This window comes from Mesoplodon densirostris, chromosome 1, assembly GCF_025265405.1.
Source record: "Mesoplodon densirostris isolate mMesDen1 chromosome 1, mMesDen1 primary haplotype, whole genome shotgun sequence".
NCBI classification, from domain to species: Eukaryota; Metazoa; Chordata; class Mammalia; order Artiodactyla; family Ziphiidae; genus Mesoplodon; species Mesoplodon densirostris.
The window spans coordinates 106,756,167-106,768,719 of NC_082661.1; the positions used below are offsets into that span (position 1 = coordinate 106,756,167).

The 12,553-nt window shown below is 49.5% G+C and overlaps 1 protein-coding gene across 2 annotated transcripts; it reads left to right on the plus strand.

The window, feature by feature from the left end:
• The first annotated feature begins 295 nt into the window (after positions 1–295).
• SLBP (stem-loop histone mRNA binding protein) lies at positions 296–12,343 on the plus strand. Of its 2 annotated transcripts, XM_060107178.1 has the most exons (8): positions 296–456; positions 564–680; positions 4,179–4,283; positions 6,887–6,946; positions 7,243–7,380; positions 7,957–8,106; positions 9,115–9,196; positions 11,406–12,343. In XM_060107178.1, the coding sequence occupies exons 1-8, from the start codon at positions 398–400 to the stop codon at positions 11,520–11,522; spliced, it is 828 nt and encodes a 275-aa protein (XP_059963161.1). In that variant the 5' UTR covers positions 296–397; the 3' UTR covers positions 11,523–12,343. The 2 variants fall into 2 exon arrangements, with proteins under 2 accessions (XP_059963161.1, XP_059963166.1); XM_060107183.1 differs by lacking the exon at positions 564–680.
• Positions 12,344–12,553: the final 210 nt, after the last annotated feature.

Consider the following 12,553-nt stretch of genomic DNA (forward strand, 5'->3'; position numbering starts at 1 on the left):
CCCACGAAGGCGCGGCCAATCAGCGTCCGAGGGTCGCGGCGACCAGGCCGCTTCCAAGGCGGAGGGGGCAACCTTTTTTGAGGACCTCGCCTCAGTCAGCCCGGCGGCGCCCCTTCGCTTCCCGGATGGCAGCACGCGGGGCAGCTGTTTCGCGGCTCCCGTCCCGGCCTGGACGGCCTGCGGGGCGCGCGCCTCCGAGCGGCTCCCCCCCGGCGCGGGCCCGATGGTCTCGACCGGCCCGGCGCGCGCGGGAGCCCGGGGGGCGGGGCGGCGGCCCATAAAGGCTGTTGGGGGCGGGGCGCGCGCAGTCTGCGTCGCGAAGAGGGGAAGTGGCCATTGTCGCAGCCACCGCCACCGCCGGACCCCAGTCCCCCACGATACCAACCGCCGCGTCGCCATGGCCTGCCGGCTGCGAAGTCCCCACGGGTGCGGGAGCCGCCGCGACGGCGACGCCAGGTGAGGCCGGGCCGCGCGCGGGGAGCTCCCGGGCTGGAGAGCGGCGGGCGCGGAGTCCGGGCGGGGGTCCCGGGCCGCCCCGTCCTGACGTGGTGTCTTGTCGCCAGCCCGCCTCCCGCCTCAAGATGGAGCCTCGGACGCAAGCGCACGGCCGACGGGAGGCGCCGGAAGCCGGAGGACGCCGAGGGCCCCTCGAGGCCGCCGGGCGACCGCAGACCCGACAGGTGGGCCCGGCGCGGCCTTCGGGGTCCGGAGCGGCGGTGTCCCTGCACCTGACTCACTAGGGGGTACCCGTGGGTCACCAACAACTCTCGACTAGTCGGGGCGCCCTTGGGTCACAATTCTGGTTAGTCAGGGTGCCTTTGTCTCACTACCCGTGATTAGTGGAGATGCCTTTGGGTCACCACCCTTGACTAGTCGGGGTGCTTTTGCCTCACTACCCCTGACTAGTCGGGACGCTCTTGGGTCACCACCCTTGACTAGTCGGGGTGCCTTTGCCTCACCACCCGTGACTAGTTGGGGTGCCTTTGCCTTACTACCCCTGACTAGTCGGGACGCCCTTGGGTCGCCACCCCTGACTAGTTAGGGTGCTTTTGCCTCACTACCCCTGACTAGTCGGGACGCTCTTGGGTCAGCACCCTTGACTAGTTGGGGTGCCCTTGCCTCACTACCCCGATTAGACGGGGTGCCTTTGCCTCACCACCCCTGACTAGTCAGGACTCCCTTGGGTCACCACCCCTGACTAGTCCCGGTCCCTGTGCATCACAATACGACGGTGAGGTGTCTCAGTGATGGATGTCAACAGAAAGTGGGCTCAGTCTCAGTCAGCGAGCCCTACTGTGTTCCAGGGATGGCATTGGGGGTCACCGCGAACTTAGAACTTTCCAGAGCAGTTAGGTTGACCCTTAAAAGAGTCAGCTCAGAAAAGTTGGGTGTCAACATAAGAGTCACGGAAGGTGGGCGCCAGGATGCAAACCAAGACTTAAGCTCCACGTCCCTCTTTCCACCCTGACGCTCCCTAGGCACTTGCCTTCTGACGAGTCTCGGTCGCAGCATTTACGTGTTTGCACGCTTACTTGAGTGTTTTCTAGGCTGAGCAGCGTTTTGGGGAGGCCAAGATGCCGTGTCAACCTAGATTTCTTTTTTGTTCTGCTTGCACCCCGACACGGGTGGGTCAGCGAGTCAGATGAGGGACGTCAGAGACAGGGAGCAGCTGAAGAGCACGCGCAGGGGGCGGCTGGTGAAGGCCAGCGTGGTCAGGGAAGGCCTCTGTCGGGGATGAGATGGGAGGGGTCCCTAGGAGAGCCACCCCCCAGGGCCTGTATGAGCACCGACGAGAGGAGGGCAAAGGGGGCAAAGGGTGAGGGGGGCAGCCGCCAAGTTCAAGTGAAAGGGGTTGGTGAGGATGGAGCAGTGCAGGTGGTGAGGAGTGTGTGTGGCTCCGGATGGACTTTTAAGGCAGGAGGCCCAGTACTTACTGATGGGTTAGAGGTGGGTGCTGGGAGGAGTTCAGGGGTGACTCTAGCTTTTAGGCCTGGAGACCTTCCTCGTTTGTGGAATCTTTTGCCACCATGAAGAGGATGGAGGTGGAGCAGACGTGCTCTGGGGAAGGAGTTGGTGATGAGGCTTAAGAAGCTTTTCAGATGAGTAAAGAGAAGATGTTGAGGAAATAGTGGATGGGATCTCACAGTCTGGTCGGGGAGGTGCAGATGTTAAATTAGCATATACATGGCTTTTAAAGATTTGGGATTTGAGATTACCTGGGAAAAGATGTGAATGGAGAAGAGGCCCTGACAGCCCTAGGGCTAGATGTGAAAAACAGGTGATCGAATGGTATCTTTAAGATCCTGCTCTGAGTCCTGCAGTGGTCTCTGTTTTAGCTGAAGACAAGGTGTTAAATCCTTACATTGCTTTGCGTTCCTTTGTGTCCTGTGGGTACTCCTCTGGCTCACAGCAATCCCATAGGCCTCCTTATTCTGACAGGAATGCTCCTGTCCTAGGCACATTGCCCCTGCTATTCTTTCTGTGCATGTGCTTTTATTCCCACAGCCCCCTGTGGTGACAGCGGGGAGTACACAGGGGTGCATGGTGAGTAGAGCCACTTACATCTCCACGGGCGCAAGAACTGGTTCCTTTGGCGGGACGTTAGCTCATTGTGTAAAATAGGGGCGCAAGAACTGGTTCCTTTGGAGGGACATTAGCTCATTGTGTAAAATAGGCTTTGTTTTCTACTTGAGCACTTTTCCCAGAAGTACTCTTGTCCTAAGATAGGGTGAGTTGGTGAATATAATTTGCCTAATCTAAGAAATGTATTTTAGTTCCACACAAGGTAGTTTTTATCAAGCTACCAAAACATGAGATGGAGTGAAAGGTCGTTTGTAAGCACCTTTTAGAAATTCAGGAATCTGTCACGGCCGGGAAACCCAGACCTGGATCTCTTGGTACACTAATGAGGATGTTGACATCTAACCCTAGACAGGCCTCCATTTGGTTCTCTTCTGTATCTACCATACAGTCATTGAGTCATTTTAATTTGTTCATTAATTTGATTTCAGACCCTGCCAACCATATTTAGACTGTGGAAATTTTTACGGATCCAATTTGAGTTTCTCTGGGTGGAGTAATTATAAGGAGAGAAATGATAATTACATAAAGGGATTACTTTTTTGTGTGTGTGGTTTTTTTTTTTTTTTTTTTTTTTGCGGTACGCGGGCTTCTCACTGTTGTGGCCTCTCCCGTTGCGGAGCACAGGCTCCGGACACACAGGCTCAGCGGCCATGGCTCATGGGCCCAGCCGCTCCGCGGCATGTGGGATCTTCCCGGACCGGGGCATGAACCCGCGTCCCCTGCATCGGCAGGCGGATTCTCAACCACTGCGCCACCAGGGAAGCCCAAAGGGATTACTTTTTTGTTGCTGTTGCATTTTCAAAGCATGCCATTGGGTTTCCAGCTAGAATGTATAAAGTTGCTTATTGATGCAGTTGAAGTTAGTTTCCACTTTTGATAGACCAGTGATGGCCAGTAGAAAGTTGAGGAGGAAAAGTAAAAATGTAAGTTTACATCTAATCTCTAACTAACAGATGTAGCAACAATTCTAACTGCCAAAGTTCTTGGCATCAAGTTCAAATTGCCTGAACTTGACTAAAGATTTCCTTGAGCTCTAGATAGAACTAAGCTTCTAGATTAAATTTAACCCAACTCTAGGGGGCACTTTTACCTGTAGACTAAGTCCTAATGCAGTAAGAACTCTGAAGTACATTTTTATCCCCCCCCATTTTAATTATGATGTGATATATCCTGAACCATTAATTGTGTGCATCTAGAAGTAAATAGTAGCCACATTTATTAGGTGCTGGTCACTCTGCTTAGCTCTAAAAACGTATTAGCTGAAATCTTTTTTAAAATCCTAAAAAAAAAAAATCCTCTTTTTGGAAATAAAAGAAGTTGTACTAGGTAGGTACGCTTCTTGGTGCTGATGATAACTGTTGATTTTGTCTGCCTTTCCCCTGCACTGGCACACAGAAGTTGTTTAACAAACAGCCCAGGAGGCTTCAGATGAATTGCCTGAACTCGGTGAGCTAGTAAGTTATGGAGCAGAGATTACTCTGGAGCCTGTTTTCTTGGCACTCTCCAAACAACCTCAGAACATTTCCTGATGCACGATTTGAAAGGAAACTGAAAGTTGTGTCATGGTTCAAATGTGCGTTTTCATTTTATTGCAGCTTTACCACTCCTGAAGGCCCTAAGCCCCGTTCTAGATGTTCAGACTGGGCAAGTGCAGTCGAAGAAGATGAAATGAGGACTAGAGTTAACAAAGAAATTGCAAGGTATGCATTTCAGACCAGTTTGAAATGTTATCTCTGGTGTTTTTAATTATATGTTAAATTTGTGGCATATCTTAGAGTGGTGGTTTTTAAAAGTCTGGTGGCCCCCAGACCAGCCACATCAGCAGCTCCTGGGAACTTGTTAGAAATGCAGGTTTTCAGGCCCCACCCCAGGCCTGCTGGATGGGAAACTGGGTGGGGCCCAGCCCTGGCTTAAGCCCTTCAGATGAGTCTGCTCACTGAAATTTGAGAACCGGTGTCTTGGGGCTGTCCTTCCAGGGTGGCAGTAAGTGGGAGGTGGCGCTGCTAACAGCTCAGAAATGCCAGAGTGCGTGCGGGGATGGGTCCCTGACTTGGGGTCTGTGAACCCCTTGCAGTCGTACTCAGAACTGTGTATTCAAGTTCAACTCCAAGCCACTTCCTCTTCCTCAGCTCATTACAGTTCAAATGATGCATCCTTCACCACTGCTCACCCCCTTGGATTACGTTCTCCCTGGTATTTTGGGGCCTTTCTTCCCTTTGATAGATGCCATCCAACCCAGGGAATGAACGTTGAGTTAAAATGTTGTGGCTCGAAATTAATTGAAGTATATTGAACCAAGAGTCTGTTCTTAATTCTGATGAGAAAATATGTCCTCATTGTCAGCAGGGAAGCAGGGCCAGACTGCTTCCTCCCCCTTTGCAGTGGTCGATGGTATTTAGAGCTGCCTTCTTTGTTTTTTTTGTTTGTTTGTTTTTTTGCGGTACGCGGGCCTCTCACTGTTGTGGCCTCTCCCGTTATGGAGCACAGGCTCCGGACACGCAGGCCCAGCGGCCATGGCTCACGGGCCCAGCCGCTCCGCGGCCTGTGGGATCTTCCCAGACCGGGGCACGAACCCGTGTCCCCTGCATCGGCAGGTGGACTCTCAACCACTGTGCCACCAGGGAAGCCCAGAGCTGCCTTCTTTGGAAAGGCTCGGACACACATGGGGGTTGGTTGTGACCACTTAATTCCTTTCAGACATTAGAATGCATGTGTGTAGGTGAGTAGGATGCCTGGGTAGAAGGGTGAACTGGAGCTGACAGCCGTGGGCTTCAGTGTTTTGAATGAGTTCTCGTGTTTATATAGATCTTGATTTTTCCCAGCTGTAACGGTAGGCTGTTTGACTGGGTCTATGCAGTTTTTGTGTTCTGCTCACAAGGGTTATAACAATTCTCATCATGTCCTTGTGTATCTGGATCCCCAATGTCACCTCTTGCTGGGGACTGTCTGCAGCCCTTATGTGCTGCAGGGAGACCCCTGTTTGTCTTGACCTTCCTGTTGGTGGATCCCTCTTTGTTCCTTTCTGAAAATCATCCTACCTTGCAAAGCAGGCCTGATCTTGTCCAGAGCACTGTTTTGGGCTGCTCTGTGGATCACATCCTTTCTGATGGAAAGCTGCTGCTTTTGATGAGACCCAAGTGATGTGAGCTTTTTTTTTTTTTTTTTTTTTTTTTTCTTTTTGCGGTATGCGGGCCTCTCACTGTTGTGGCCTCTCCCGTTGCGGAGCACAGGCTCCGGATGCGCAGGCCCAGCGGCCATGGCTCACGGGCCCAGCCGCTCCGCGGCATATGGGATCCTCCCAGACCGGGGCACGAACCCGTATCCCCTGCATCGGCAGGCGGACTCTTAACCACTGCGCCACCAGGGAGGCCCGTGATGTGAGCTTTTGATGATGATGGTCTGTCTTACTTCCCACCAGGAAGGGGGGAGGTAAGAATTCAGCTCACTGTATGTCAAGGAGCACACGCTACATACCAGCGGTCTGAAAATTTGAAAATGGGTTTTAGTCATACCTGAAGCCAGTCTTTTCAACTGGGATTCCAGAAGGAATGAAATCTTACAGAAAATGATTTCAGGGACTAATTTCGCAGTTCTCACGGGGTGGTTCATTATCTCCTGGTATCCAGGCTTCACTGGGATGCCCCAGGAAACTTGGGGAAGGTTGAGAATTTTGGATTTGGAAGGAGGCACTGTGATACGTGACATCTTTTAGACACTTGCATGAGCTTCTAGCTAGAGGTGGTTCACGGTTTCCATGTTAGATTGCACTATGCTTTTTTGGTGACGTACTTTTGCAAAGTTGGGTGTTGGTCATTGCTGTGATAGAAGGCAAATGCCTGGTGAAATCCACAAGGGATGGGGGGAGGGGGGAAGGTGTGCAGTCTTTCCAAGAAGGTGAGCGGTCCCAACAGGCTCACATCTCATTAATAAGTAATTGTGGTATTAGAAATAAAAGCTTTGTATTTCAACTCATGTTTATTTTTTTCTAAAGGCTTCAGGGTTAGAGGGATGTAAATTTCTGTGTCGTTTGGGTCTCACTACTTAACTGGCGGCAGTAGTTTTTTTTTTTTTTAGAACCTGGTTGTTTTAAGCACCCTGTATGATCTTGGCACATAACCTTTATCTTCGCCTCAAAGGTGATTGAGGGAGGTTGAAAATAAAAGAAGCCACCTACTGTTACTTAATCCACTTACCAGACCACGCTCTCAGGGGGCTTTGTTCCCTGTGGCTCTCTCTTAGCTCTAAAAGCATTGTGTTCATTTCTATACCTTTTTAAAAACAGCAACATTTACTTTGCTCTCAGATATAAAAGGAAACTCCTCATAAATGACTTTGGAAGAGAGAGAAAATCATCATCAGGAAGGTAAATGCTGTGTAATTATTTCTTTTCTAATTTAGTAGACCTGTAGTTTATTAATGAAAAAAAAACAACATGAGATGCTAAGTGTCTCAATAGCATTTACTGTTATTCTGTTCTTCACTGATTAGAAATATGTGTCTATCATGTACTAAATTCCCATATATTCAAAGATTCTGGACTGTCATGGGGTTAATATGGTTTGGAATCCAGAGGGCAAATACTCCATTATTGTGTTTAAACGTTTTCTTATGTAGTGATCTTAATTGTGAGGCTTGTTCTGTTCATTTCATTTTCTTCAGTTCGGATTCGAAGGAGTCTATGTCAGCATTGCCAGCTGACTTAGAGACCGATGAAAGTGTCCTGATGAGGAGACAGAAGCAGATCAACTATGGGAAGAACACCATCGCCTACGATCGCTATATTAAAGAAGTCCCAAGGTAGTCTTGTTTCGCCAGCATGTCCTGGTCAAGTCATGTGGCATTGCCGTCTAAAGAGTTGCTTTGGTGGTAAATCTGACTCTGGGTCTAGTTCTGCTAGGAAGTGTATTATTAAGTGTATTATTAATTATTAATGACTTTCAGTCACTTACATAAATAAAGAAGAATGGGTTGGTGACTGAGAAACCAAGGACGTGAAGATAAATAACATTTTCATAATTTAGAACGTTAGATGACATTTCATGTCTCAGGACTCATAGCTGTCTTGTAAATGTAAGATTATTAAAGTACATGATGGGGAAAAGTAAAGTTCAAGTTGCAGATTGTAAAGATTTCATTAGAGAAAGATATGAGTATTGCCCCGTTTTGTGTAATAAGCAGCATCCCCCTTCCCCCCACGCACACAACGATACAAAGGGAGCTTTAGAGAGTATACCAGCTGCTTGGCAGGAGTGAAGTGCAGATGTCCTGTTCTGGGGCATGGATTGTGAAGGGAAGCAGAGGCAGACAGGTAGTGCTTTTAAGCTCACCTGCAAATGTGGATGGTGTGTGACAGGATAATCCCTCTCCCGGTAGGCACCTTCGACAGCCTGGCATTCATCCCAAAACCCCCAACAAATTCAAGAAGTATAGTCGACGCTCGTGGGACCAGCAGATCAAACTCTGGAAGGTGGCTCTGCATTTTTGGGATCCTCCAGCAGAAGAAGGATGTGATTTGCAAGAAATGTATGTCTTTATTGCATTCTCGTCCTCCGTGTCTGCAGTTCGGGCGGTGATCGCAGTGGCTCTGTCACTGTGGCAGGTTATCGTGCATAACGTCTGCCTGTGGTCACAGCTTCGTGTGTGTGTTTTCTCTGCACACGTGTGTAAAGCCGGCTAGGCGGGCTCTGGGAGAGGCTGGAGGGAGGGGTGTGCTTCCTGGGCTGGCTTTACTCTCTGTAGCTCGGACAAACTCATCTTAGGAAACCTAGAGATAGGTGGGGTTTGTTTTTAAGATAACATTTTAAAAAGCATGTGAGTAATTTATGTTGAGCTATAAACGTGAAAGGTCTTTTTTTAAATCTAAGGAAGGCTTTTATCTTTTTAAACTGTGTCTAGTTGGAAAGATCTCAGGCCTGAGTTTCTGCCACGTGGTCAGGATGCTGGTTGAGCGAGGAGGCGGAGAGACTGTCTGTGCGGCCTCTCTTCTCAGCTCCCTCGACCTGAGCCTCTCCCGCCCTCAGAGACACAGTTATTCATTCAAGTGTTGGAGTTTCTGCTTTGTGCTGGGGAAATTTATTAGAAAGAAGTTGGGCCTCACAGACACACACTGATTTTTTTCCCTGTGTCACTATTGTCCCATTCTCTCTATGGGTAGGAAATTGGACAGATGAGTGATGATGTGTAGTACGGCTTGTCACGGTGTCTGTCTCCCCCCAAAACTGGGCTCTATTATCGACGCTCCTACTTAGAAGGATGCTTGTGGGTGTGTACAGATAGTGGGCCGTAGGCAAGAGTGGGCAGGTGGTTGTGCGCTCCGGGCCGGGTGGACCTGTTTGCCTGCAGTGGCTGCTTTACCTCTGCGAGGTGATCAGGCAGAGGGTCCGTCTGGCACACGGGGAGTTGCTGAAAGCTGGTGGGTCCCTCAGGGAGCAGAGGAGGTGCGTGTTAGCACTCAGGGGCAACGTGGCTGTGGTGGCGTTTGCCTTCTGGCTCTGTTCCACGGTGACTGATGTGCTTGTTCTGACTGCACAGACGTCCTGTGGACCTCGGGGAGATGGAGACGGAATCTGTGGAGAGCAGCTCTGAGTCCCAGACGAGCTCTCAGGATAACTTCGTAAGTACCTTTCCTTGGTTTTGTCTCTCCGCGTGAGTGTTACAGGTTAATTATTGACAACGTATGCCCCTCTGAAAACTGAAGTTTACGCTGAAATTTGATTCTGATGCTTATGAAAAAGGGGCTCCTTACCGCTTTCTCTGACTTCATTGAAATGTCAGATTTGATGGAGTTTGTAGGTAGTGGCCTTATTTTAGATTTTGGGTTTAATCAACTAATCAGTACCACCATTTTCATTTAAAAGTAAAAGGCCTTTTCTTCTCTGGTTCACAGGCTTTGTCACTTTTTAATTTTAGGCTGTCTAGTTTGTTCTGGTGAATTGCTAGTATAGGGAATCATCTGCTAGTTGTTATAAGTGGAGGAATGCTTTGGGCCTAGGGGTTTCCCCACATTTGCCAATTTTAAAAAATTACATGTTTTCGGAAGAAAAAAACCTCCAAAGATGAAAAACGACGTACAGAATTGCCTCGTCTCTAATTCTCTAGTTACTGGTTGGGTGCACGTTCTTCCAGACTTCTCTGCACTTATACAAGCCAAATACACAGCAGCAGTTTACAGTAAAAGGATCCCTTTGTTATTTTAAAGGAGACGGCCCCAATATTTACATGTGGAAATATTTTGCACATAAATTAAAAAAATAGGTTAAAAACTAGAACTCATAAATATTTGTTTGAAAAACTCATGCTTTATAGAAGATAAACCTGTACTGTATTTGAACAGGTCAGGAGCATATAAAATAAAAGTGCATAGTTGCTTTTTCCTGCCTGCCTTCCATCTGTGTCACCCTGATAAGCCTGGGACGTGTCCTTCCAGCCTTGGGGACCACCTGCATCCCACGTACTCTTTGTGACTATTCGAGGCGTTAGAAGTAACACAGGGACTCCCCTGCTGGTCCAGTGGTCAGGACTCAGTGCTTCCACTGCAGGGGGCTCGGGTTCAATCCCTGATCGGGGAGCTAAGATCCTGCAAGCCGCGTGGGCAAAAAAAAAAAAAAAAAAAGTAACACTAATGTCCAAAAGAGAGGAATGACAAAATTACATTCATAAGGAATACAGCTACTGCAGATTGTTTTTGAAGACTAATAACGTGGAAAATCGTCAAGATAAATAAAAACAGGATACTTAACCATAGGATTATCCTAGTTCTGTGGACATTTATACACAGGCAGGACTAAAACCCATGACCATCTCAGTGGGTGGTGTCCTCGGTGTGGATTAAGAGTGACCGTTGTCCCAGCTCAAGAGCCGATTCTGAGTGTGCCGCTCGTGGTCACAGAAGTTAGGGGGCGGCGACTGCACGGGCGGGTCGGGGGCCAGGCCCTGAAGATCAGGGGCAGCGGTCCCGGCGGGAGGTCCTGCGGCACCGAGGAGAGGTGGGAGCCAGCGGGACGTTCGGGGGACAGGAGAGCAGGCTGGGTGGCGAAGCAGAGCCCCCCGGCTTGGGCCTGCACTGCTTGAGCCCGAGGCACTGGGGGGCAGTGCGCTTGCTGCTGAGCACTGGCCGCTACCCCAGCGTCACTGTCATGCTCACGGAACCTCGTAACCAGGCCGCGCTCAGGTTTCCTGCTGTCCCAGTAATGTCCTCGTCACAGGTCTTTTTTTCTCTTTTTTTGGCCCAGAATTTCATCAAGGATTACACGTTTAATTGCCGTGTCTCTTAAATTTCCTTTAGTTTAGAATAGTCTTCCTGCTTTTCTCCCACGACGTTGACCTCTTTGGAAGGGTTCAGGCCCGTTTTTACGAAGCAGGATGTTCCTCAGTTGGGAGTTGTCATACTGTCTCCTTGAGGATTAGATTCAGGTTGAACCCTCTGGCCCCCGTTTTGGGGGTTAGGTGGGGCGGTCCTCAGCCCAGCGCCAGTGCCGAGCGCTCGGCGGTGCGATGTGATTCTGCTTTACAAGCCACGGTGGCGCGTCCCGTCCACACAGTGGTGCATCCCGTCCACACAGTGGCTCCTATTAGGCGTGAGCGGCTGTGGCTCAGGGGCCTTAAAGGTCACTTGGTCACTAATGGGGCGGGGGCGGGGGGTGGGAGTTTGACAGATCCAGCTGAAGTGAAGCTTGGCGGTATCTGCTGGATGTTCTCCCGGGCGTGTCCTGCCTTCCTGGGAGGCGCTCAGCCGCCAGAGGGGGAGCGGCCCTGCTCAGCGCCTCCAGCAGCAAGTCCAGTGTGCCGGAGGGACCAGCTGTGACCGTGCTTCTATTTTCTAGGACATGTACTGTGGCACCCCTACGAAAGTTAGACACGTGGACTGCCAGGCGGGGGATGAGTTTGACTTGGAAGCCTGTTTAACTGAACCCTTGAAAGACTTCTCAGCCATGAGCTAACCGGCGCCACCTGGAGGCCCCTGGGAGCAGCGCTGCCTCCACGGGCGGGGTGGCCACCGAGCATGCGTCCTGCCTGCCTTTGTAACTGGGGGTTTCTGTTCAGTGTACAGTCTCTTGGTGAATTGATGTTCTTGCCTTATTTTCTTAAGAAACGTTAATTTTGTGTATAGGTAATGTATTTTGCATGTTTTAAATTGTAAATGGAACTAAATCCGAGGAAAATTGAACTCGAGGCAATCTTGCAACAATCTTAATTGCTTAATCTCCGCATCCTTGAAGTTAACCTGACAAGTGTACCGTAACTGGTTTTCCACAGGTTTTTTAGGCATTAATTGCTACTTGTCAGAGGGCTGGTTTGGGTTTAAGCATATGTTCACGGGGCTTTCTTTAGTGGTATCTGGCTGAGTTCTCATAATCAGATACCTTTAATATCTTTATGGAAAGGGTTAGGGTTTGGACCATTTGTCAGTATGTCAAGATGGGTTTTTTTCCTCGTACAGAGCACTGAATAGTCAGATATTAAATTGAGTTGGTAGGTTAATGGGGTTTATGTAAGTTATATGGTCTTAATTTGGTACTTGTAAATAGCGCTAAGTAGCCCGTCTACCTATACTACTCCAAGAGTTAAGACAGCAGAAGGATTTAGAAAGAACATCTTTTTTATAGTCAATTTTCCGTGTACAATTGCTGTAAATGATAATGTGTACAGATTTTCTGTTCAAATATTCAATTGTAAACTTCTTGTTAAGACTGTTATGTTTCTATGGCTTTTGTATGGAATGACATTGCAAAAATAAAAAGGACCTTCTTTAACTGACTTACTACGTTGCCAGATAGGCTGCCTGCTGTGGTGATTCCTGCCCTTGGCTTGTGCCCAGGGAGGGTGGCACGCAGTGGTGGGGGAGTCGTGCCCGGGCTTGTCGTCCTGCCCCGCCCCGCCTGGCGAGGAGCACCACACTTTGATAGGTTTGCAGCTCTGGCCTGGGGTCTTGGTCGGGCTGGAGCCGGGTCCAGACCTGGTGTCAGCGGTG